At 48.6% G+C, this 26714-nt stretch overlaps 1 protein-coding gene across 30 annotated transcripts in view; it reads right to left on the bottom strand.

The window, feature by feature from the left end:
- MAPT (microtubule associated protein tau) overlaps positions 1 to 26714 on the bottom strand; it is a 57433-nt gene that overhangs the window by 22842 nt on the left and 7877 nt on the right. For 16 of the 30 annotated variants that reach the window (XM_087770472.1, XM_087770466.1, XM_087770478.1 and 13 more), the window contains exons 2-5: positions 6886 to 6974; positions 5411 to 5497; positions 3832 to 3978; positions 2190 to 2255 (exon numbers count right to left, since the gene is read on the bottom strand). In XM_087770472.1, the coding sequence (XP_087626598.1) occupies positions 2190 to 2255; positions 3832 to 3978; positions 5411 to 5497; positions 6886 to 6958 (373 nt within the window). In that variant the 5' untranslated portion in view covers positions 6959 to 6974. Of the gene's footprint in view, positions 1 to 2189; positions 2256 to 3831; positions 3979 to 5410; positions 5498 to 6885; positions 6975 to 7259; positions 7438 to 22984; positions 23041 to 26714 lie in introns of those variants that run through there. The other 14 variants (XM_087770476.1, XM_087770498.1, XM_087770496.1 and 11 more) reach the window with 6 other exon arrangements.

Genomic DNA, 26714 nt, shown 5'->3' with positions numbered 1-26714 from the left:
ATATATTCTAGTTGAGCTGGAGCTTTTCTGTTAGAAATTCATTCAACTGAAGCAAAGATGCACTGAGCAATGGAGAATTCACCCTGAACATACGTAAACTGTTTTAAAGTCAACTGCCCTAGGAAGAATGTGCATCTTACCTTATGAGTTTGTCCAGCTTCAAATACTCTTTGGTCTTTTTGAGCACTGATCAGGTAAACTAAAGAGCCTAGATCAGAGCACTTCAGTACTGAGATGTCGATTGTTGCTTTGTTAGATTAACAAACAAGATTAAAACAAGAAAAGAAGTAGTCAAGGCTGACTCCGTCTTTTATCAATGTTCTCACCATTTTAAGAGAATATAATGGTTAAGTGAAACTACCACACAAACACCTCTGAAATTGTTGTTTAAAAGAAATCTTAAATTGGCATCTATCGGCAGGTAATATTTGAAATGTGACATCAAGAAACACCATTTATAACTACAGGGATTTGAAGGATGTTTATGCAGTAGCCAGCAGACCGTCCTGGCTCATTTCTTCCACAAAACGAACAGCATGACCATTAACGACCGCCGGTGCAGAGATGTGGACAGCCAGTTCATTAGTCGTACTTCCATACTCCAGGACATGTCGGGAGTTCTGAGGCAAACGTGCAGCACAAGGTCAAGAGCTGGCGGAATGCCAGCACGGCACAAACTGTGAATCAGAAGACACTTCTCCATCTGAGACTCCAAAAGCATTTTAACATGCTCCATCTTCACTGCGAAGATCATTTTTTGAAATCCCACAACAGGAAAAATGAAGGTAGCTAGTAAGGAGATATCCAAGATTGTGTGTGTATGGATAATCACAGTTTCCTCCGAATCAAAGAGAACCATTAAAAGGAAGCAGCACATTATATTACAAGTCTGCTTTCAGAGAAGTAACCATTTACATAAGAACCTAGAAATGTCGTGTATAGGTTATATCAGAGCTCCAGCTAGCTGTATGTCCCCGTATCTGACAGCTGAAAGATCCCAGGACAGTACAGAAAGGTCTTATTAAAAATCTGGTGAGAAACAGCAGCTAGAACCAGACTGAACAGGGCAGACAGAAGTGAGAACTGCACCCCCCTCCTGCCAACACTCTCGATTTCTTTCTTGTAGTGGCGCCACTGTTTTAAATACAGAAGAGTTGCTAGTCCAAGAACCACTGGACAGGCAAGCAAAGGTTTTATTTTAATTGCAGGGAGCAGACTGCACTTAACTGTGCTCATCCGTGTGTGGAAAGCAAAGATGACCTGAATTCTGCCCTGAGCTGAGAAGGCAAAGACCTATTTACTTCTTTAAAAGACATGGATGTCTGTAAATGCACTAATGCAACCATGAGGAGGAAAGATGCTGCCCAAGCAACTGGAGGAATTTGTTATGTCTCCTGCACAGAAAACTACCTTACAAAATGGGGTTTAACTAAGATTTTAAACAGCACACCATGGTGTATTAGCGCCAGCAAGACAGCAATATCAAAGCGAGTTTGAAGCCCTAAGTCTGCCTCATTGGGCACAGAATTAAGCTAGCACTGGGTACTTTGGGAAAGTCCCGTCCTGAAGTTTTCCATCAAGTCTGAACTGAGCAGAGTCAAGAGAGGTTTCCCAGATAGCCAAGAGGTCCCTGGATAATTTCTTGGCTCATATGAGCAGATGCACAGTTAATGCTCTAAAAACGCTCACTGCCCACTGTGCCGGGCCTTGTCAGTCACCTTCCCTAAGACTGGGATGAGAAAAAAACACCCTTAATGTTGAAGTCAGGGCATCAGTGAGTAGGTTTGAGACATGTTTTATGTTAAAAAGAGACACAGTAATTAAACAATTCGCTTATTTCACGTGTGACACACAGGGCCCAAAACTGACTCTGTTCAATGCTGAGCAGTTCCTCCCGGCTAACTGCACCACCCCGGCTCTGTTTATTACCTTTTCTAGCCCATTTGCAACTGGACAAACAAGCACCAGGGCTTCAGCCATCTGAGAGAGAAATCCGGTGCATGAAAAGCTGCAGTTCCCCGAAATGAGTATGTTGGAACATTCAAAGTACGTCAGGAACAGGGAGAGCTGCGCAACTGCTCATACAGTGCAGAGCATCTGCATTACGGAAGAAAATTCCCAAGCCACTAGCAACCAGCCGCACATGTGGGCAGCGATAACTGGACCCCAGTGACAGATGATTCACTAACCTTGAGCTGCGTCTCCTGCGGCGTGGTCCTCCAGGTTGGGAGTGGCTCCTACGCCTGCCTCTTCAGCTGGTCCCAGTTCAGAGAAAGAAGGGGAAAAACATGATCAAAACAAGAATTAAGTTTAAGCATAGGTCTGGAAAATTTATTTACCTTCTTGCTGATTCTGCCCATCAGCACTCTACTATGAGCAGGGCAGTATCAGAAAGGCAATCAACCCACACCGACGATGGACCTAGGTAGGTCTATTCAGCCTGTGCTGTACCAGACTGGAGGAGTGTTTCACCAACTCGCACATCCTGGGGGGCAGGTTAGTACAAGCTCCTTCAGGCAGAGGTGCAGAAAACAGGCTGTTAAGGAGCAGGGAAACTTGTGGATTTATATCCCCTCTTCTACCCCCACCTACTGTTTACGTTGCCAGCAGCACTCACGTGAATGTCTAACTCTTACCTGAGCCCTACCATCTTGGTGTCTGCTACCTAGCTTACTGTAATAACTCTGCCGAGGCTATTTGACACCAGTAAATGAGTCTGATATAAACCTGACACATCAGGAATACTGGTACATTAGAGAGGCACAATTTTCTTCACAGCAATGATGGTTTGTCTCTATCAGAACTTTTTCAACTTATTATATGACTACTTTCAAACCAGCTTAATCAATTATATTTGTATGTCACAGTTCTACAGTCAAACTAGGACTTTCTCTGTTTTCCCCATTTTTTTCCAAAGAGTGCAGGGGACACTGCTTCTTCCTGGCTCCCTGGTACAGTCAGATGTTGAACCAGACACTGAGCATCCTCGCTAGCAGGCGAGCCACTCTGCGTGTCAGCCCAGGGCTCCACCAGCAGCCTGGGGACTGGATGCAGGATAGACAATTTGGCCGCCCAAGGGAGTGTGCTGTGGGCTTGTTTCGGTGTTCGGGCATTGGCAGAAGCCCATTTCCACCCATCACCTTTCTCAGGTCCTGCCTGATGCTTCCAGGAAAAGCCAGTGGCTACCGCACAGGGGACACATACCCATTTTTCACATACAGAACTGACTCTCCCAGGAGCTCCTGCCCTCTTGTACACGCACAGCACCGCTGCAGCTCACTCCCTTCTTACTCTGCCTCTGAAAGATCCCCATCCCTCCCTGGAAAACCAGGCCCAGGTGCAGTGATTCCCCACAGAGCATTCAGGCTGCATTAGCCACTTCACTTCCTCTGCATTATCCTTAAAACACGCCGGCAGCCACAGAACTGCTGCAGTGGCCTGGTTTTCACCTGCCGCTTCAAAGACAACCGCATGGGCTGGGCTGAGCGAGAGCACCAGTGAGACAAGCAGCAAGGTCCTGCGGTGACCGCCTTGCCTCACCAGCAAAGCGGGGCTGCTGGCAGAGGGGCAGAGATGACCAGGATCTGCAGGTAAGCGCTTAGCCTGGAGATGGGAGGCGAAGCCACCACAGAGACACCAGATAGAAAGACTGTCAGATGTGGAGCTGAGAAAGAGAGAAGAAAAGGCTGCAAGTTTCACCCAGGATGGGGAAGGCAAGAGGACAATTGCAAGCTAGGAATTATTTCTGCAGGCCGTGGAGAAGAAAGAAGCACGCATCAGGAGCAAAGCATGCCTGCGAGAGGTTTTGCAGTGTTATTTTTAAGCACTAACCAGTCCAGCTCTCTGCTCTGTCTGCATCAAGAGATGAAACTGCACCTTGGTCTCCCTCACCTGTGGTTCCTTCTGGGATCTCCCCGTGCTGTTCGACACCACCCTGATCCTCGTGGTCTCCTTCCTCCACTAAAGGTGCTGTGGCATCTGAAAAACAACGCAGCTTTCACATAGCCGTTGAGTGGCAAAATCCTGTGGAGGCCAGGACACGCCTGAAGGACTTTTTGCTCAGAAAAGCACCCGACTCCCTCCCTTAGGCCAGTGCTTGTGCAGAGAGACAACTGAGCATGACATAGCAAAGCCAGTATCGCAGGGACACCATGAGCTGTCCCCTCTGCCACACAAACCACGCATCTCCAGCGTACTCCTTATGCAGCTGAAGGCTTTACCATAAACACTCTCTGAAAATGCACAGCTGAAGACAGCCACTGGTGCCTGATCTGCATGCACAGCAATGCTATCTGCATGGGGACATCACTGGTCTGGAGCAGGAAAGAACAGCTCCCATCAGATACCTTCATAAACCACCTGAGCACTGCGACTGCGTCGCACTCTGGGCAGCTCTGAGACAGGCAGATACCTGGTTCTATCTACCAGAGGGATGTCTGCTCGTCATGACAATCCCGATCCAACTGGGAAGAGGGACGATAGCTATCCCCTTCTGCACCAGCCGCGTTTTACATACTGATTTCTTGAGCCACATACACAGGAACAGAGCCGCTTCACAGACAATCAGTCGGCCCACACCTCCAGCGGGACAGGGCTGGAACTGGTCAGCATCTCTGTCCACCTTTCTTCTAGATAAATTTTGCAAACTAATGCCTTTACCTGAATTCTCCAAGAGGCGGATACTTGAGATTAAAGCAGCCAGAGGAACACAAAAGGTGCAGTTAATTAGAACAGCGAAGAAGTCTCTAGACCACTTCAGAATTAGATTCTTTCTATAAACGTGGCATTCAGATAACACTCTGGAGCAGCACAGGCATGTCCCGAGTCCTACCAATATGACCTTTACATCAGCACAAAGTTTTGTTTTATGTATAGACTCTGCCCCTCTCATCATTCCAGCATGAAGCATGCTGTACATGTAAATACATGTACGTGCTGAACATGTAAATACAGAGGGGGCAAAAAAAAAAGCCATGAGGTACAGCCAACTCTGAAAGGGAACGCAGCGACCAGGACGTGCTGTCAGTAGCTTGGGGGAGCACAATGATGCAAACCTCTGGCCCTGGGAACACACAACATGGGATCGCTCCCGGCTGTGCTGAGCTAACGGGACATGGCAGTCACTGTGTAAAAAGTTTTCAGGACACAAACTGCAAGCAACTTCCTGAGCTATAATAAACACTTCACCTTCTCTTGCCTTCCAACCCAGTCTCCACCTTTAAAGCTCATTATCTCATTCTGCAGAGTGGCAAACATCACTTGTGATGAGACTAACGAAGAGCATTTGTCCAAGAGTGCAGACACTCCTCCTGAGAAACCCCACCAGAACACGGCACTGCGAGCCTTTCGGCAAGGTTTACCACGACCCCATCCATCATGGTTTCAAAGCAGTAAGTCAAAGAGCTCCCACCTTCCGTAGTTGGGGTGCTCTTAGCGTCAGATGTTTCAGAAACAGGCTCATCCGATCCATCATCGACTGGTATCTGAAGGGGATAGCCTGGAAAACATTCAAATACTTAAAACAAGTCCTTGGCTACAAATTATGGCCTGTGCGTTACAAACTCCGATTGCCCAGATCCACAGCAGCAAAAAAACTGTAATTGAAGAGTATAAAACACCTGAACTAATAAGCAAGCAAAGCGTGAAAATGCCAACCAAAAGCACCAGTGTCATCACCAAAAGGAACAAGCAGAAACTCATCAGCAAAAGAAAAGCCCAGTGAACCGGACAGCTAGAAACAGCAAAGCATGGCACAAGCAGGAAAGGAGATCTTAGCAACGTAAGCAGAAAAGATGTACAACTTCTGAGTCACTGTCGTCCTCTCTGCCATTTCTGGAGCCATTAGCCTCCCTCCCAGAGCAGGCTGCTCAACGCTTCCATGATGCATTAGTTCTAATAACTGCAAACCAGCAAGTCTTTGTAAAGGGCTTGGGGTAGCACATAACATACTGTGCGAAGACTTGGTTGCAAAAGTCATCTTTTGGAAGAGCAGGGCAAGAGACACAAGCCTCCTCTCTGCAAGGAGTCTGGGCAAATAAAATAATGACAACTGGAGAAAATGACTTGGAAAAGAAGATTCGAACTAGCACAAGCAAAATGCCTGGGAACCTGTGACGTGCAAAGCTGAGGCTACAAGCTGAGAGGAGCTATCAGACTGAAATGCATTACAGAACCCGGGATGAATGGATGCTATGGATTCTCTCCAGGACAGAGGCAATCCATTTATCTGGTGCGAGGTGTGTCCAAAGCACCTCAAGAAAAGAAAATTAAGATGATGTTTATATGGAGCATAGCCAGGAGTGAGTCCCACCAGGTTTGCTGGCGTTAGGTGGGTTTCCAAGCTCAATTGTGGAGCGTGGTGGAATGAGAAAGGAAAGGCTTCTTGAGAAATGCAGGTCTGACATATGGGGCGAAAGACTCTTGCACGGCCACCGCTCCCAGAGCTCTCTGTTCAGTTCTCCCATCTCCCTGTGCAGGTGAGAAAAGCAGGCAGCAAGCAGCAGCCTTGAGCTGTGTCTCTAAATAAAAGCAGTGCTGTATTTTTATAGCGAACTAAGGAGTGGACACAGAAACACATATTTGCAAAGCTGCAGCAATAAGATCATCACTAGTCTGGATACTGGGGGTTGTTCTGCTCTCGCTGGGCAATGATATCAAAGAGCAGCGTTGTGCTACGACTATGAACATCAGAGCATCTTGTGGGCTACCCACTGTCCAGTGGCTGCAGCCAGCTGATCCACGGTAACCTTCCAGACACACGTACCATCTCCTCCTGGCTGTCCCCAAGGACCCCTCGCACGCTGGCCCTGCTCTCCCCACTTAGGTCATTCTCTCAGCAGTGGGCAAGGCAGGTCCTTTACACCATCTCCTCCCGGAGGTGCTCACCTGATGGGATGTGCTTCTCCTGGCCAGCTGCATGATCCTCCATCATGGCGACGTCCTGACGCTGCTCTGCCATCTCTCAGCAAAGTTACCTGAAGAGGAGAGTAAAACCAAACACCCATCAGGCAAAACCTGACACAACACGCCTTCATCTGGAGCCCAGACGGTGCGCTCCCATCTACTGCTCCACGAGACAATTTTGGTTTGTCAGCCAACTTCCAGGAGCATTAAACATCCTATTGCAAGCAATCAGCCAGCAACAGCCACCCATCTTTTCAGCCACTATAAGAAGATACCTACTTTGTTCCCTTTTCCTGATGAGCCCTGAAATCACACCATTATGCTCAGGGAAGGTCACAGCTCAAGATATGTGTTACCTATTGGGTTTCACACCAGTGCTGAAATACTCGCCGGAGCATCTAACGCTAGTGCCTCCAAATCCACCAGGAGCATGTTTCGTCCACAGCCATCAAATGGAGGAGGACAGCGGGAAGGGAGCGCTAACCTGCCCAACTGGGATCTAGAAGGGCTGCCCCAGCCAGACACCACTCTTCGGCAGCGCCGCACCGAGCTCTCAGCACAGAAGGTCACAGCAATCCACACTCAGAGGACAGAAAAAATGCACCTATGGGCATGAGCCAAAAGGAAAACACGGAATTTGCATAAAGGACATATAAAGGGGCAAATGTTCCTTGTGAACAAAGGGAAGGTCTAATTATTCCTGTTCAAGCAAAAGCATGTGCCAGTCACTGCATCCACTGCAATAAGGATATAGGCAACTTCTGCCCAGCTGCAACAACGAAATTCCACAGGTATTTAAGATAACCCAAGCAAAATGACCATCCTGGTGCACACGGGACACTGCTCAGCCACCGTTTTGTCACAGCTGGTCACCGGGAGCAGCATGCTTAGTGCAGATGTGCTTCTGCTGCACGCTCCAAACTCTGCATTTGCCACTTTAATCAGTTTCTCAACAGAAGTGTCTGCCGGCGAGGTGTGACGTGGCTGCAGGAAGGGATACCTTCTACCCCTGTGGATACACCCAGCAGGGATACACAGCTATAATGATCTTAAAAGCAATCCAAAAGTGACATACAGGGGTAAAGCAGGACTCTCCAGAGATGGATTTGGACCAGGCACTCTTAGAAAAGAGGGTTGGCTTAGTTGTGTGCCTGAGAGAACAACACAACGGCTGCTTAACCCTGAATCCTTCTTGCGGTGCTCAGAAAGCCAACACCATGGTATAGAGCAAGGCACGGTAAATAGGTCTGGACACTGGAGTGGAAGTAGAAAGGTGCTAAAATTCAGAGTTATTTTTCTAACGTGCATTTATCTGCAAAAGGAAATGAAGTCATTCACAGTCGCCTCTGTGAAGCAGGGACCATGTTTCTCCTTATTCTCCATGCTGGTTGGACAGACATTGCATTTAGTTGACCTCCTAATAGCTGATATAATTACAGCCATTGGCAGTGATTAGTAACTGGCTATTAGTGTAATCACACGTTTTCCATGACCATCAGGAGTGAATGAATCCAGCAATGAAGCTCAGGTTACCAGCAGCAAGGAAGCAAACTCATGTGGTTTTGTTTGCTGGCAATAAATTAACTGGATATATGGAACTACGCAAGAGCAACTCCAATGCTAGTAACCAGATCTCTCGCCCAGCTTTTTTTAAGCCTTAGCAAGATGACTATGCAATTTAATTTCTGCCTTAGACAGCTACAAAGCCATTTGACAGAACTGTACCAAGTAAGTTCAAAAACTTGCCCTGAAAGGAAATCACCCATAAAAATGGAAGTATAAAATAAGAAAGAATTAAGTACCTAATTTTTGCCCCAAAAATGGTGGCCCCTAATTATTTGGACATATGGCTGCCCTCCTCCCAGAGCTCAAAGGATCATATTGATTATGTCCTGGTCTCATCTGGCCGCTGGTTGGTATTATTTACAGGTCTACTTAGCACTGAAATACTAAAATATAACATTAACCTAGTGTACAGGCCACAAAAGCAACTTGGGCATGAACACAAGGGTAAAATGACGTACAAATGCGCTGCTCGTGTGTGTGTTTGTGTATGTGCATGTACAGAAGAGCGACCTCTCTGCCCCAAACACATACACGGCACTGGGTATAGTTTTCCCCACACACTGCCCTGTTTGTCGGTAGGAAAACGTGGATGGGAGAAGTAGTTCCTACTCCACTCACAACTGGTGGTCCGTAACAGTCCTTCCAGCCCAGCTCAGTTCACTAAACATCTACAGATATTAACAGCTTTGCTTCCCAACTGCAGACCCAGAGGCAAACCACTCACAAATGTGCTGTGCTGGATTTAAATGAGACTTACTGTTTCCTTATTCTGCCTCCTTTTCTCTCTTCCTCCCACCTGTTTTTTGGAGAAGAGCAATTAGCGTCTCCCCCAATCTCCCTGGAAAGATACGTTTAGTCCTTTCTTGCCTCTGGACGAGAATTTCCTGGGACACCATCCAGAGAGGACTCCTAGCTTGACAGCTAGTGAGCTCGCATACCCCGCCAGAGGCTCATCTGCTGGCTCCATGGACAGCTTCCGACACAGTCAAAGATCTTCCACTTCTCCTCTGAATAGAGCATTTAGCATCTGTGCAACCCTGGCACAGCAGCAGCGAGCCGTGATTCAGCAAAGGCCGGTGGATCTGCTGGCGGGCACGCGGGGTGGCCTGGTCACAGGGCTGACTGTCGCCCTGCTTCCCGCCGACCTGCCAGTGCCGGGGCTTTTCAGCACAAAGAAGCGGCCGGGGTTTTTTCAGAGAAGCTGACGATCTTGCTATCTGTCTGAGTGTTGCAAGGAGGCCTTTAATGCTGTGCTGCTCACAGCCGGGCAGAGACAGCCCCTGTTCCCACTGAGCTCCACGCATGGCAGGATTCAGCCGTCTCAGAGCTAAAGGACTTGAGACAGGCTCGGGAGGATGCAGCCATTAATTTTTCAAAGACAAGAGAGAAAGAGCTGCCTTTTCTGTTACAGGGAAAAAAGCACGACCAAAAACCACAAAGACTCATCAAAAAAATGGGACCCTGAGAGCACCTGAAATCTGACTGCAGCTTACGAAATGCCCTGGATGCTCATTCATTTGGACACGGTGATTTGGGGGGCTGATGCATGGTTTGCTGTGGAGAGCAGAAGCACCTCGCAGCAGATGAAGCACAATGTCCTCCCACCGTGTCTGCAGCACGGCAGGCAGAGGAGCAGAGTCACTCTGTGCCTGAGCCGCTGTGTGCAGCAGCCCGTGGTGGAGAAGAACAAAAACTCCTCAAACTGGCACGAGCCAAGGGGCAGGGAGGGGGATCCAGCTCCCACATGGTTCCCACAGCATCGTGCTTTTAGCTGAAGAAATGCCCACTCAACAGATGCCTTTCTCACAAGCGCTGCCCCTCCCGTGCGGCTCAGGAAGCATTTCCTACAGCTTGCCCTCCAAGGCCTGGCAGGGCCGAGATTTCAACCCATTACAATAGGGCCGATGAAATTTCATCAGCACCAGATAAGCAAATAAATAACATTAAGCGCACAAAGCAACTCAATGGGTAGGTCCGAGTGAGCCGCCACTACCATTATCTCTAAGCTGCAAAGCTCTCCCAGCAGAATTTGAAATACACAGGCCATATAATCATACAGTCCTATGCACCAGGAACGTCATCTATAAAGACATTTTATGCCTCTCCGATGGATGATGAACTTCATTCGCTCCCTCTTTCATCCATTGCAGATGTCAGCTAAAAGCATTGCTCAGTCAAAACCGTACTGATGATACTGGTGACAGTTTTGGGACAGATCTCTCTGGTTGAAACCAAGAAGCAAAACTGAATTGCCTGTATGCAAAACCCTTCTTATTCTAGTTGGGAAAGTCTCAGCTTTGCTTCGGGTTTTCACTCAGGTGATAAAATTCATATGAGTAAAGAGAATTTAAACCTTATTAAAACTGCATATTTTAGATTAGACTTTTTAAACAAAGACGGTCTGAAAATTGCACGTTTGAAAAACTACCTTGAATTTTGAAAAAAGTCTATAATGATAATCCTATTTGGTTTTTCAAGCGGGGGAAGGGGAAACCCCTCTTGGGGAAAAACATAACATTAAGGGGAAAAAATGTTCTAAAAAACTGTAAAACTAGCCCCACCTTGAAGCAATGGTTCAGTAATGAATAATTACAGCAAGGATAGCTGCGCAGAGATAAACTTCAGCAGCACCCTCTGCATGACAGATAAAGCACAACCCCCCCTAAGAATCTTATCCATTTCCAGCAGAACTATCCTTGTAAACCAGGGACACTATCTAAAAAGCAACAGCCCATCCCATAATTAACAGCTCCTCCAAACCTCACATTTTTCAAACCCGCAGCCCACCTTTCGAGAGCAGAGGCGTATCGAGCAGTCATTTTGAGCTGTGCAACAAGGCACACGAGGAGGCAAGGAGGGGGGCAAAGTTTTTGTTGCCAGGAGCAGGAGAAACAGGCTGATTTCTGGCAGCGCAGACTCAGCCCACCCGTACCTCTGGTGTTTGCTCTGTGCGTGCAACCTAGTTAGGGCCCTGAGCACAAATCCAGTTTGTCCGAGAGGTGAGTTTAACCGGTGGGAGCCCAGCCATCTCCTGCCACCAAATGCAATTGCTTTGCCACTCGCATCAGCGTTAAGATGAGACGCAGGCTGGCACACAGCATATTTCACTCCCAGGCTTGGAGATGCTTTCCCAATGATAAAGGATTACAGAACAGTGGCCTCCAAACCTCCAGCTGGTTTGAGAGTTGAACATTGCCATCCCCACCCTCAGACCAGTGTAACCTGGAGAGGAGCAGATATTCCAATTGCTGTAACCGGGGTGGGCTGGGGGTGTGTGTGGATCCACCGGTGGAGCAGAAGGAGCACAGGGTGGCTTGTGGCATTCAGGCCACCGGGCGACTCTGGATGCACTTCTCCACGACTCAGCCAGCTAAGCTCAATATTGCAGTAACCAGGAGCAACTCTCACAGCATCTGAACAGCATTTCACAGCTGAACCAGGCCCCAGAACAGTCCCTGCAGGCTTGTGCTGTACAAAACGTTGGGGGCTAAAAGCCAAAATAGCAATTTACACCCCAAAGAGCCCAAAGCAAGTAGGACCACATATCCAGCAAGGAAAAGCCTTAAGTGAAATGATGCAAACCTTTAACAGCCACTGACAGCACTGAAGTTTAGGTCAGGAAGTGAAAGCCATTACTCAGCTCATGGTCCACAAGACATTTGAAGATGAAAAAAAGATAATTTTCCTTGTGGAGTTTGGCAAGGATACTGAAAGCAACATCACTCCTCTCACAGGAGGCTGCAGAGACCTGACAGTAAAGCCTATCAGCTTTGCGTGATGGTTCCCACACTGCCTGCAAAACCACGCACCGCCTTTTGTCCAACACCCACAAAGGTCTCCGTGCCAGCCCGCAGCCAGCCTGATTTCGCTTCGTTTGCAAGATGCACTGATCGTGAGTCGAGACACCAGAGCCACATCCCTGACGCTGTCCTGCATTCGTGCCCAGGAGAACTGAGCCAGAAATGAAAGCACTGCTCTTCTTCCACTGCCTGTTCTGCAAATTTATTTTCTGAATAGCTTGTTAGGCTTGAAGGCATCAATAAAATGGCTTGGTCTGGTCTGTCAGCAGAAGTAAAAGCTACTAGAGCACAGCTGGGGTGGCACTGTTTCGAGTAAAGCCAACTGCTCAATTCATGGCAACCTCCCGCCCCAGCACAACCCACACATGTGGAAACTGGTCCAAACGAAACAACTGCTGCATCCTTCTTCCAAGAGGAACTGTAACAACGGCTACAAATACTGTTTCATAAAGAGGGAAGGAGAACAGGGAAGGCCTATGCAAACCGGGATTGAAAAAGAAAATTAGATCAATAAATGAACTAAATACATGAAAAGTTCCCAGCTAGAACATGCTTAAGCCCTGTTTATAGGGCATAAACCAGCCCCAGGTGCTGGAAACAAATTTCTCCTGCCCGGTGACCGCTCTGTGCTGCAGACCACGAGGCCGCATGGTGTCACACAGCCCCATGCCCGGCCTGCAGCAACAATTCCTGCAGAGCCAGCAAACAGGCACCCTGGACGTCTTTCTGGAGCGCAGTCAGGACACATCACCACCAGCACAAAGACCCAGCAGAGCCCTCATTCTGCTGCCGCTCAGGCTAACCACCGGCAAACCACGCACAAAGCCTCCAGCACTCTCCTCCTGGGAAGATTTAGATCCCAAATTAAATCAGGCAGCCCGAAGTCTTAATCCCTTGGCAAAAGGTTTCTCCGCAATGAAAGGTAAATAAAACCAGGGCTGAAAACAACGTACCCTATTAAGAGTGGCCCAGTGGCGGAGGGGGAAGAAAGCAAATGCTGGGGACCACACAGCTGTGCTCCAGTGGCACTCAGCCTTGCGTAATTTGTGCCAGACGACATCATTAGCACTGTCACAAAGGAGCACGAAAACGCATCCCCGCAACCCTTCTGGTGCCAGGAGATGAGTGCTCCCACGATGCCCATCCGAGGAAAGTGGGTCAGCAGCTGCACCCCACTCACCCGTGGGCCCAGCAACACGCAGGGCTACAACCGCAGCCCAAGGATCAACGGGACACAATCCGTTTCTGAACGGCCGCGGGATTATCCCCGATCGCAGAGGAAGAGGTAGAGTCTTGATCTGCAGCAATTCAAACTATGCAGCTCCAGGGATCACGAGTCTGGGAACTAATGGCTCGATTTACATACGCACAAATCCCAAAATAAACTAGGCGTTGGCAGATCTGTTTGCAGCTAGGTGCGGGGGGTTACTAGCCACACATCGCTAAGAAAACAGAGGAAAGAGACATTTCAGCAGAAGGTGAGTGTAATGCTTTGAGAGACACTGGCTGGATTTGCACACTGTGGTACTCATCACCGGGTCCAACCGCGCAGCTCCATCTTTCACACCAGCAACAAAATGTCCAAGCAATCACCCAGCTGATTTCCAGATATGGGCAGAGTAAAGCCTCGTGGCTATTGTGTCTTGTGCTTTGCCGCAGCAGTGTCTTCTTTCTCTGTTATTTAATCAGTAAGCATCCACTCTTGTTACTTGAAAATGAAAATTCAACAAACATGAGCTATCTAAGTGTTACCTCTGAAAGGTGATCAAACACAAACAGGGTTGAAAAAAAAGCATCATTCCATCTGAATTACTTAATTAAAATGGAGTGACAGCCCCGCGAAATAACATTAGCCTGAAAGGCTGTTCATAATTCATAAGCAACTTCCTTTTCATCTCCTTTGTGTACTTTTCCAAGTACTGTTTTTCCGAGAAGCTGACAGAGGAAGGAATATGGACGGTGATCTCATTAAGCGCAAGCACTGCCTAATATGCAGTGAGCTGAGAAATTACATGGAGTTTCAAGTTATCGAGTCAAGAGGCTAGAAAAATTTCCTTCAGGTTCACAGACAAATGCCTTTCAGAACAATAGGAGGGAGTTGCAAAAGAAATAGTCTCCAAAATGCACCTTTCTTCATTTTTTTCACATTTTTTCCATGTTATGATTCAAGTGACTCCTTGGGACACCTTTCCCTGCAGGCAGGACACCTTCCATGCAGATGCGAGATGGGTTTGGGTTCATAGCAGAACAGCTTTGAGACACAGGAGCCTCCATCACAGCAAGGGCGGTCACACTGGCTTCATGCACACCCACTTGGGACCTGAAGGTTACTCAGACCAGGCATTTAACAACTCCCACACCAGCTAATGACATATTACCAAGTCTGGAAAGGAGATGGGGAAAAGGGAGAGTGGTAACACTGAGGGATAAGAAGCCCCAAGCAACGAGATGCCACACGATTCTGTACAAACAGCATCAAAAGGGAACAGAAAAGCTGGGTTCAAAGACTCAAGAGCTGAGGGAGCCGTCCGTAAATAGCCCTTACAAATCTAACCTCTCCACAGCCAAGAGCTCTGCGAGCTAACTGCTGGGGGTCACCACCTGGCAAAGGTCTGCGGGGCATGCTCGTGGCTAGAGAAAAGCCAAGGGATACTCACATGCTGACAAGTTCTTCAGTGTTGCTGAGAATTAAACTAACAGAATTTGCCATCCCAAATCAGCTTAGGTCCAGTTCAGCAGCTGCCTCCAAGCAGGGTGGCAATTAGGAGACCAGATTATCCAGGCACACAACTCCAGCCCATGGCCCGAGCTGCAAGAGTAGCTGGACTCAGGAGATGGGAAATGATTTTATCTGCGTATCTCTTCTCTGCACCACAAATGGGACCTCTTCCAGGAACAGCAATGTGCTGGGAATCGGTTGAGGGAACACACAAGTGTTTTGCAACATAGGAATATTACCCCTAAATCTTCCATCAGTTGCTATTGACAGAAGCACAAGGTGGTTTACCAAAGACATCGGTATTCCCATCTTCCCTGCAAGGGGAAGAGAGGTGAAAAGGCTTGTCACAGAGCAGGATGGGGACAAACCAGAGTAGAAGCCAGGCTCCCACGGACACCACAACCGGCGTGCTCCCAGCTGTGCTGCTCCCCTTCAGGCAGGGCTCTCTGGAGCAGCACTTGAGTAGAGAAACCAGAGGAAGCTCCTGAGAGACGCTATGGGGACATAAGGGCAGCAAGGCTCCACTTCCACCTCACCCGAAACCCGAGCACCTCCCCGTCAACCCACAGCATCTACTGCTGCTATTAGTATCTTCCTTCCTTGGTTTTTTACCCCTTCTTACCTTTCTTTTTCGCTTTTTGTCTGGCTTATCTACGCAAGTCAAAACCAGCCTTTTGCAACACTACTACAGCAGGCCTCCCGGCCGCAGCTTTCTCTGTGCACTTACAGGAGGGCGTTTAAGGGCGACTGCTGCCCAGGGAGGTGTCGGCACTCCGGATCACCCTCCTCATTCCATATTATGATGCAAAGATCAGGCTGTCTCTAAGTCCACTAACTTTAGCTAGATTAAAGCTCTGATCAGAGGGGCTTACACAGCAGCAAAAAAGGAAGCAACAGTAGTTTTAAAGCTTGCCCTATCTGTTCAGCAGGCTCTTCGTGAATAGAAGGAAGAGAAGCCTCTTTAGCAGGGATTTACTAGGCTACCTTCGGATTTCTTCCCAGCCCCCTGCTAGAGTATCTTGCAGTCGTGCACTTCACAGAGCCATGAGATGGTCTATGGGTGGATAAATTCTTCCTTCCCCAAAATCCTGCTTGCTTGGGAAGCCTTTAAGCAGTTGAACATGTAGAGCGGATCAAAGAGAAGGCAGGAGATCTTATTTACCAGCTAATTCTCTTTGACTCTTCCCATCCCAGGCTCAGCCCAACCCGCTGGAAATCAGAGCATCTTCCCTGCTGCTGCAGGTTTGAAGGCAGGCTCACCAGCATGCAGGCTTGTACCAGTCATTATTCACTTAACAGAAAATGGTGGAAGCCTAATATTTCCCCTGCACTGCCTTTCAAAGGCCACGCTGCATGCCGAGATGTGGCTGAACTGCTTACACATGACAGTACGGCCAAGTCCTCGGACAGCCTCACCGGCTGCTGGGAGGAGCTGCTCTCCCGGGCTGCCCGCTGCCCCCGAAAAGAATCCAGCAGGGAAGGCAGCACAGCACCCAAGTCAGCGTGTTCTTAGCACGTTACCCTCCAGCAATAGCAGAAAAGTAATGCTAATGTGTGCCCGGATGGGAAGAGAGAAAAGAGGCAAGAAAAGTTCCCGAAAATGCTGCTGCAGTCTTAACGAATTAGGAGTTCACAGCACGACACTGTTCTGCCCCGTCAAAAGCCTCCTTCACCCTGGCTGGCAAATTACACTGTGAGGAGGAAGAAATTGCTTTCCTGAGGGATTGCACTGCCTGAAGAAAGAAAAACAGACATCCATCCCCACTAACTGACGGCTGCTGCACTCCTCTCTGTCGCTCACGTGGAGCAATTACAAGGGATGTTCCCATGATAAGCAGTCGAGGAAGGTCCCTTTCACACAGCAGTTGGTGGTAAAAGGAGCCTGGCAGGGCTCATCTGGTCTGTGGATGCTTGCAATCTACCGCAAGCAGGACTCTTAGTGTGGCCAGCAGTTTCTCATGGTTATCACAATTTTCTTCATTAATATGAGGTCAGAAACAAACCGACAGGACTTATTTCATGCTCCAGTGGGTACCACAACACATCCCAGGGCAGGGAAAGGCTGACAGGTACAGGATCACCCCCATTCTCCTGAACACAGCCAATTTGGGAGGGCACTGAGAACTGTCACACCCTTCTTGGGTTCCCAGGCAGAGCTCCTGAAAGGCAATTCAGTCACCAAAGAGCTGAAAAATAACCCAAAACTCGCTCTTTATTAGCCAGCCAGACACCAAACACACTCAAACAAACAGGAGGGTGAAAACACCCATGCTGGCTGACGAGGCAGTGTGGAGCCGAGCTCTCAGACGGGCGCCCACTCCACCTAGCAGGTGTGGGACGTCATCCACCGAAGCGCCAGATAAAGGCGTTTCTAGCAGGTCAGTGAACAGCGACTCCTTGAAAGCACCTCTGCTGTTCATCTTCACGTGAGCTCTCCAGCACCGTCTCCATTTTACAACCTACTGCTTTGCAGCACAGCCGCGTGCTGTAGGACCCAGCAGAAACGACTGCCAGTGCGAGAACCAAAGCTCTGCTAATTTCTTTTCTCCGCAGGCTTTTGTAGTGGCACACGTACAACAGCATCCATTTGGTGCACCGGAGCCACGGGCTAGAGAAATGTCTGAAACCTGGTGTGAACATGGGATAAAGTACAAGCCCTGAGCCATTTGCAGAGCGGACACACCATCGGCACACTCTGCATTGAAGAGTTTAAGTTAAATGTCTGGCATTTAAGTGCAAAAATTGCAGAGTCCACTGCAAGGAGAGAAACCCCCTGCAGTACTCAGCCGCCTTCCTGCCAGTCCCATGAATCTTTTCTTTCTTTGCTGCAGGAGACAACAGCCACCACAGAGCCAGGGCCCCCAGGGACACACAAGCAGGATTAGGCCTTCCTGCGCTGGGAAGGGCCACGTCCTGCACTTTCCAGGAGCTGCTCAAGCCAGCTGGCCTCAGCGCAAGCAGCGAGCAGGCTGCACACCAGCTTCCTTCCCCTACCTCTCTATGTGCAAAGGCAGACGATGCTGCTGTGTCTGGTGCTAGGCTCAAAGGATGCTGACACTGAGAAGAAGAGAGCAATGTGCAACCAGAAGCCTCATAAATTAAGAGAATTTAATGAGAAGGAAACTTTGCTTACACCTGTAAACGGACTTGAAGATCTGGGTGCCTGCTATTGTCTTCTACCGCAACCAAGCTGGTAACGTGTGCATTCAGTGCAGCACCACAGGAAGGGCCCAAAACACGTGATGAAAAAAGTAGATACCTTGGCCTCAGAGCAACAATGTTTTGATTGCGGAGAGATCCAAAGATTGAGGCCCCTACCTCAAAACTGAGCAGAGCAAGGCTGCAATTCAACAAGCCAGGCTCAGACCATACTGCTTGGTCGCACCCTTACTCCTTACACCACCAGCACTGCTCTGACACCCCACCGGCAGGTGGTTCAAGGCACTAAACCAGCAGAAACTGAACCCCTCACAAGCAGAAGTTGTGTGTGACAGTAGTGCTAAGGGTCATCTCACCCCAGCTTTGGAGCACCAATGGAGCAGAGGGGGAAAGCACGGGAAGCCAGCGCTGCGGCAGTGCCAGCACCAGCCACCATCCAGCTGCACCTTGAGCCCCTCCAGGTTTTGCCTCCGGCCTGAAAAAGATGCTGTCAAGATGCAAGGTATGTGTTTATTGCTTACTTTGATCTCAGCTTCTTCTCCTTCTTTGATTTCACAGTGCTGACAACATTTGCTGCACCCTGACAGAAGTTCTGTGAATATTCAATGCTACCACAGTAATGAAGATATTAAATAGAAAAGATTCTTCATGCCACAGCTCTAGCCTACAAATGCAAGTGATCCTAGTCAGAGTGGATGGGACAGAACCAGGAAAGTGCTGTGGATGCTAACGTTGCAGGAGATTTTCTCAGAGCAAGGAAAACATTCAACGTATCTTCTCAGATTGGGCCTTCACTTCTTAAGTTATTTTGAGCTGTTTCAACACATGGATAGAAATTAAAATGATGACAACAGCACCATCTGCTCCAACTACTGCCACACCGCTGTGGCTGGCATCGCTCTTGCGGCGACAGAAAGCCTGTCCTAGGGAAGAAGCCAAGTCAGAGGAGTTTTCTTAGGGAGTGCTATTTTACTTCTACAGGTTCCAAGCGTGCAGAGCCCAGGGCGAGCATCTCAGACACACGCACGCAGGAACAGGCACTACCAGCTTGCCTGAAAAACCACAGCTTACCACTGCAGTAGGAATACAGGTCTCTACGCACTCCTGTGACGAACCATCGCTGCAGAGTTTGCCCACAGTGCTTATTTCACCAAGCCATTACTTTTAGCCACTTGATACCCAAACTGGGCACCAAATACCCTTTGGCCCCATAGTGTCCAGTTCCAGCACCCCAAAGATGACTGACAGCGCTGGGACGCAGCAGGTTGCCTTATCGGGAAGGTCTCTCTATAAACACAGGGGAAGGAGACAGTCATGCATTCTTGACACACTGCTTTCTTACCCTAGAAAGAAACAAACATGCCAGATCTCGCAACCTTTTGGGGCTTTAGCAGGACTTGTCCTCATCCCAGCAGTCGCTGTGCAAAAAGACAAGGCTCAGAGAAGGCAATTTTAGCTTCTGTCTAGCTTTTCTGCATTATTTTTGCTTTTCATGACTAAGAGACACTTCAGATGAGGTCAAAAGCCAGAATGTGTTTCCTAAATGTCTACTTTTTTTTTAAGGCCAAAAGACACAAACAATAGGACATTCATCAAGCACTTCTGCCACGCTTACATCTCCCTTGTCGTGTTATTGCATAACAGCATAAAAAACACTGTTCCCTCAAAATGTTCACAACAGTATTTATTAAAAACTAAAAGCAGCATTTTTTTATTAAATCTGTGTCAGAAGGGGCAGTAAGAAGATAAATGCAGAAAAAAAATCCTAATCTGGAGGAGCTCAAGAAAAAAAAAAAAAAAAACAAACCATCAGGAGGAGAGGAGAGCCTAGGGATGAGCACATCAGTCAACTCCTGACGGAGAGGACTGGGATGCGCCAGCCAAGTCAGCGAGCGATGGGGAAATGGGTGGGCACACCAACAGGTTCACTCCTCTCTGCGCAAGGGAAGCTGCTGCCCCAGTCGCAGGGAGCGCGGTCCCCAACAGACTGCTCGTGGGCTGCCGCAGTTCCACCAAGGGCACTGTTTTAGCTCCGAGGTTCGTACCCCATGCCACGAAGAGCAAGTGAGAGGTGCAGTGGGAGACGGTAGTGTCTCCCAATACCCAGCACAAGTCAGCAGAATTTGAGAGCCAGAGCTCTTGCTTCTAAAACAAAAACCCAGCAGAAGCTGCATTTCTACCTTTATTTTTCGTAACAAGGGAGCATGGTCTGAACCATGCTGTGAGGCACAAGACAAACAAGGATTTTCAAGTAAGGATGAACAGCAAATAAAAACCTTTATAAACAATTATACAAATTATACACAGTTTGGGCCACTCGGGATGACAATCAGGTAGCAATCTGTCTTGCCTTGATTCTAGTTTTATCAAGCCAATGAGCAGATTTGCAACAAAAAGCAGATGCAGGCAGCGTGAATAGTGACAATCCACATGGGAACCCAGACCATAAATTCAGCCAAAGAGTTGTAAAACCATTATTTCCCCTCCCAACCCAAAGGCTAAAGGAGGAGTAAGTTTAAAAAAAATCAGAATCCATATGCATTTCACCCTCCCCAGGAATTAGATGGAAGCCCAGCTGGTGCCCATCTTCCTTTCCACAGGGATGAAGAGTAGAAATTGTCCGAATTTAAGACTGCCCCAAGTCTAGGAATGCAGGCTCAATCTTCCCCACTACATTTGTTAAAAATAAATGAGGTGTAATCAGTCTCCTCGGGGATTTTATCCCCTTTCAGCTCTAAATGCAGCTCTGCCGTCACACATATGATATGTATAAAAGGACAGCCTGCTTCAGAGCCTTACTTCTTGCTTAAAATAATATTGCTCCTGGTCTCAGGTTACGAGGGATCCATTCATGTTTGGTAAGGTCACAGGCCCTCTAAATCACTAATACAAAGGCTGGAATAAACAGGATTGCCGGTATTTCAGTAGTGCTGCTTTTTATTGCAGTGCATGAAGAGAGACAGACTATTTGAAGAGGCTCTGACCACACCTAGAGCCACAGCGCTTTGTCATTCCTTACCGAGGGAGGCAGAGAGCAGCCTACTGCTGGTGGAGACGCTGGCATCAGGCAGCGGCGAAGCAAACCCCACTGCAGCCAGACAGCTTTACCCTGTCTTTACGTCCTACAGAACTGCCCATTTTCGTAGATGGGAAGCGTTCAGGGCATTTCTCTCTCCGCAGACTACAGGACTTTAATGCCTTGCAATCCTTACTCAGTTCCAAAACTCATTTTACACACGCTGATCTCCCTTCAGCATCACCCAGCTATGCCCAGCTCCTTCTTGCTAATGAGGACTTTCTAGTATTTCACCCAGGCAATTTCGAGCTATTTTGCCACGAGCACTGGTAAGGTGCTTTTCATCTGCACACAGACACGGCTATGACCACAGTACAGGACTCTTCCATTTAAGAACTTAAGCGCCAAGAGGTTCTTGGATGTTGATACAGCAAACAAATGCATGGAGTCAAAAACCCCTCCATAAGGGGAGTACATGAGCAACAAATAACTAATGAAACATGCTTTGGAGCTGAGCACGGCCCTCAGACAGCCGTGACAATAAACCCTATTATTAGACACAATAAAAGCAGTGACATTTTTGAGAGATTAAGCATTAATAAGTGCCTTCACATTAAACAGTATTCATGACTCTCTTCCCCTCTCGCCTGGAGGAACCTGGGGGAAGGGAGGAGCTGGCAAGGTAATTCAGCCAACACTAAAATAGGGGAAAGGCAAAACTTATGCAAAGTAGGCTACAAAACCACAAAATAAGGATGCAGTGATGACAGCTCAGCAGTGCTGCAGATGAGAGGTTCCCAATGCTGGAAGCCCAGTACATCCTGCAGGGTGCTGGGCCCCATCTTGCTCTCAGCAAGGCCAGCTGCTGAGCTCTTACCCAGGGCAAGGGCCAGGCAAGCACTGGCTGCCTCAGTGAAGAGGCTCCTAGGGGCACTGCAGAAGAACATGGGTCTGGGTCTGCCAGGCAAGATTTAAAATGAAAGGGAAAGAGGACAGGAACAGGGAAGACTGATGAGAAAGGAAAGGAGACAGGACAGCATGCCCACATGTGCACATGGTGCTTGGATTTGGCAGGTGCCCAAGGCACACCCACTGCTCAGGATGAGAAAAAAACCCGGGAGCATCGTGGTCAACTCCTTTCTCCAGCTCACAGTTGCCCTTTTTTCCAATCATGCGTCCACCACCGCAACCCCTGCAAGTCTCGTCTTTGCAAGCCCCAGAGAGTCACTCCCTTTGTCACAGCACAGGTCCAATACCCTCATTTTAGTCCCACCCTTTCTGAATCTGTTCTCTTGCTTACTGATGGGCAGCGACTACAAGCAGCGCGACAGCTCGAGCAGTAGATCTTTAGCTGGACTTTTTAACTGCTTTCCTTTTTATACCCAACAGCAACATTTATTACTTCTGCCTATATACGCCTACCAGGCTCTCCATTATTACACCAGAAGATGCCAAGGGAAAAGCATGTAGTCTTCTGTCCAATTTGGAGATGTCCATTGTTAAAAGCTACTTCTAGAAACCCCTCCAGCTAGCTCCAGGGCAGCATCATTTGTCATGCTGATGAGGCAGTAGGTAAAACTACATATAAAGGAGTAACTTCAGAGCGCAGAATTTGCTTAGGGTAAAGTCTGCCCTTGAATTCAAAGCAAGTGGGAGCTGAAAATGAACCACAAAAGGCAATTCGGACTTTGGATTAAATCCCAGCTTTGGGCTCACTAACACCTGAGGTCTGATACCACAAGCTACAGCTACCGGCAGAGAGCACGTGAAGCTCCACTTCTGTAACACAACCACACAAGCCAGCTTCACCACAGGTCTCACCTTAAACCACAAAGGTAATTCAGTCCCAGCAGCTCTTAGCCCATCACATCCAGGATCTGCAGTGGGAGGGTAATAAAATAGTCAGCACCTGCATGGAGCTAGTCAGCACTTTGTACAAGGTGGGTCAGCATTAGGGAAGGAACATGAGACACATTTACATCTCTTAGGTTTCCGTTACTTCTGACCATACCGAAGTGAAGTACGCTTTCAGATGAAAGTTGCATTTTTACAGAGAGGCTCCTCTTATCAGCCTGCACTGACACGTAACCCTGAGAGTTCACAAAAGGCTAAAGCTACAAACCAAGCTCCGGGAAGCTCATCCCGCTGGATTATCCCTTCTCTTAGGAAAGTCTCTTCCGGCACACCTCTTCTATCATCGCTATGTCCTCAAACTAACCACACAATGAACACACCCTCCTTGAGCCCTGCAAACCAGGACAGGAACATTTTGTCACCTATAAGCCCAGCGCAAGCAAGTTTTCAGCCTGGACACACAGTTCTGACGCTGCTGTGCAGACACGCTGCTGATCGCCACTCCCAAAGCCCTCCCACTACCGTACCTCCAGCCACTGAGGTCCAACAGCCCCTTCCCAGGACAGGGACGCAGGGAGAAGACAGTATGCATGTATCCCCTCAGCCCTCAGTTAGCTTTACTCCATCTCTTTGACCCCCTTCTTGTCCCCCTTCCACTCACATCTTGCTGCATCTCAGGCTGATGAGAGCTCACGTGGTCGCTGCGCTCCCCACTCCCCACTGGGGAATAATCCCCTTCACCCTCTGCCAAAGATTCGCCCTGCTACCTGGACATACCAAGCCACAGCAGCCAGCCAAGAAAAACATTGCTTGCCCATCACTTTTCCTCTCATCTTGACTGTGACAGACCTGCTCTGCCCTCAACTCAACCGAGAACGTGCACAGCTGGCCAGATGTGTTCCCTGCACCCATGAAATGACATTTGAGAGAAAGAGCGAGCAGAGCTGCTTGTGAGCAAGACACACACACCTTCATGGCAAGACCAAGTCAACACACCCAGGACCTAAGTCAAGCTTTGATCAAATAAAAAATGAAACGTTTCTTAGGCAGGGAAGAATTTCACCACTCTGAACACCCCCTACTTCTCCAATTTCAACTTCAAAAGGGCATCTCAGCAAACGCTTCTTTCCAACGTATGGAAGACAGTTGATTTACCTCAAAAACAGATCTCCAGGCCAGCACAAACATGCACGCTGCTGAGCTGGATGCGTTCAAGGAGCACGGGAGAGGCTTCTTTAGATTTTTTGAGCCATTTACAAACACCTCAAGGAATTTCATTCTGCAGCAAGTGACTTGACACACTGATGAAATCCATCTGAAATTACATCAGGTGCAAGCCCACCAACCACTCCAAAGCAATTCAAGAGTACTGAGGGAGGGCATAGGGGCAAAGATGGACAGACAGTGATACGGGATCTGCTCTAAGAGAGGTCAGGGCAGGTACAGCGGGGAGGCTGCAAAGATGGAAATAATGAGCCCAACTGCAGCGATAATCCTTTTAGCGTAACAGAAGGTATCCCCCGGTGCTCCCTTTCCTTGGATATTTAAAGACAAGACACTGAAAACAGGAGCCACACCACATGTAATGACTGCCTTTACTAATCGGACTGCTTGGAAGGGAAAGAGAAAAATCAGTGGCTTGATTTCTGAGGAGCATGAAGGGCTCATTAGACTTGCAATGAAAATCCACTCAAGCCTAAAGGCACAGATACATCTCCTCCAGACTCTGGTGTAAACTGCATATGCTTTCCACAGGCACTTTAAAAAACAGCCTACAACCGGCAGATTTCAGTGCGAAACAAAGCTCCAGCTCACAGATGGAGGAGATCCATCCTGCTGCAAGAAGAGATTCAGAGATTCCTTCAGTCCCTCACACCAGAGCTGTGCCCACCTTAAAAACCACACAAGAGCCACAGTTCTCTGCTATACCCACCACATCCTGGGGTGATATGCAAAGACAGCTTGGCATCGAGGGCTGTTCATGTAAAAAGGCAGGCAGGAGCAACGCTGCCCAGAGCAGACACTCCACCACTCATCTCCAAGAAGCAGCAGTGATCCAAAGGGAGGGCTGCACCTCTGGCAAGGCTGAGCCAGCCTGGTGCTCTGCAAGGTTTGGGCAGGGCTGCCTGCCACCAAACAGCCCACCGACCTCTGTCCAGGATCACTCACCCTAATACTCTTCCCAGGACTGGTTTGAGATGAGTGGGAACATCTCTGCAAGGATTAGCAATCCAGCTCAAGTAACTTCTGCAATTACCTCCTTTCTTTTCTGTGTCCACAGGTAGGCAGAGCCCTGCCAGCAACCCGTGCATTACAGCACCGCCTGCTTTATTGATGAGCACCCCCAACTACAAGGACATGCCCTTGGGGTGAGCACCAGACACCATGCCAGCCCACCTCTGGAGTCTAAACACCATGGTTAAGCAAGCAAAGCTCCTGAGGTAGAAAGCAGAGATTACACTGGATGGGCAGAAAAACCTAGAAAGCCAGCCCAGCTCTGATGCAACTGCAGTACCAGTGAGAGGTCCTCCGAGGGCTGCTGGCCTCCCAAGACATCAGCTGGTGCGTCTCTGAACAGAGGCTGGGAATAACCAAGACACCGAGGCTGGGGTTCCCCCTCCAGCTGGCTAAGGGGCAGATACACAAGGGAAACAATCATCACTGGTTTTGTTTAACACTCTCAGCTGTCCTAATACAGCTAGAGAGGTCCATTTTGCTTTTGCAAGGGCTCACAGTGCTTTTTCACAGACTACACAGGTCTGCAGACCTTAGAACAAGCCGTGTACCCAGAGAGCACAACACGTCCCTGTTGTTCAGTGGCTGGCTGCTTTACCTGCGTGCAGAGCCACGACCCTCCTAAACCTGTGCCATGTTCCAGCAGCTCCAGAGACAGCCCTGACGCACCACGCACCCTCTCAGCATCACCCAGATGAAGGACCCATGAGTCTGTCACAAGTCCAGGGCACTTCACTACGAGCTTCCAACTCTCACAGTCCAGCCCCACACCTACATACAGCCAGCACACAGCCTAGGAAGCAATAAGCCAACCTACTAGCCGACTGACCTCATCAACCAGCACTCTAAGCAAACTGGAAAATACTGGGAGCTGGGTGGAAGCCAGCGCCCTGATTCCTTCTTGACTAATTCATCAAGTGTCAGAGCTTTGCTACAGCTAAATTAGCAGCACTCCCTCAAAAGACGCAGAGACAACAACCAAGCCTCATCAAAATAAGCTTATTCTGCTCACGGCAAACTCAAATCTACAGCTTTCTTCCAGCTTTTGAATAGCGTTCCTATTGGGAAAAAAGGGAACGGCCACCCTCAGCACTTCCCCTCAGACGCTGCTTCATGATCCAATTTTCAACGCTTCGCAAACCAAAAGGGATTTGTCTTAAAGTCTGGACGCAGACACACCCCAGCACCCGCACCTCAAACGGCAACGCCAAACGCCCGTACAGGCACACACAGACACTCCGACAGGCAAAGCGCTTACAGTTGTGTTGCTGTAAGCGTCAGGACAATTTGCTACTCCCATGCTGATGAACACAGGCTTTCAGAAGAAATGGCAGAGACACCATCTCAAAAGCATTTTCAACGTGGCTTTCCCCAGCTGTTTCTAACAGCCCCATGATGATGCAGAGCCCAGCTTCTAAATGAGGATTTAAATGTCATCAAGGAGCAATTTGCTCTACTCCCC

The sequence above is a fragment of the Nipponia nippon genome, unplaced genomic scaffold (genome assembly GCF_047370975.1).
Source record: "Nipponia nippon isolate SJK-2023a ecotype South Korea unplaced genomic scaffold, ASM4737097v1 scaffold_32, whole genome shotgun sequence".
NCBI lineage: Eukaryota > Metazoa > Chordata > Aves > Pelecaniformes > Threskiornithidae > Nipponia > Nipponia nippon.
The sequence above is the reverse complement of the archived record's forward strand: the minus strand, read 5'-3'. Positions and strand labels throughout refer to the sequence as shown.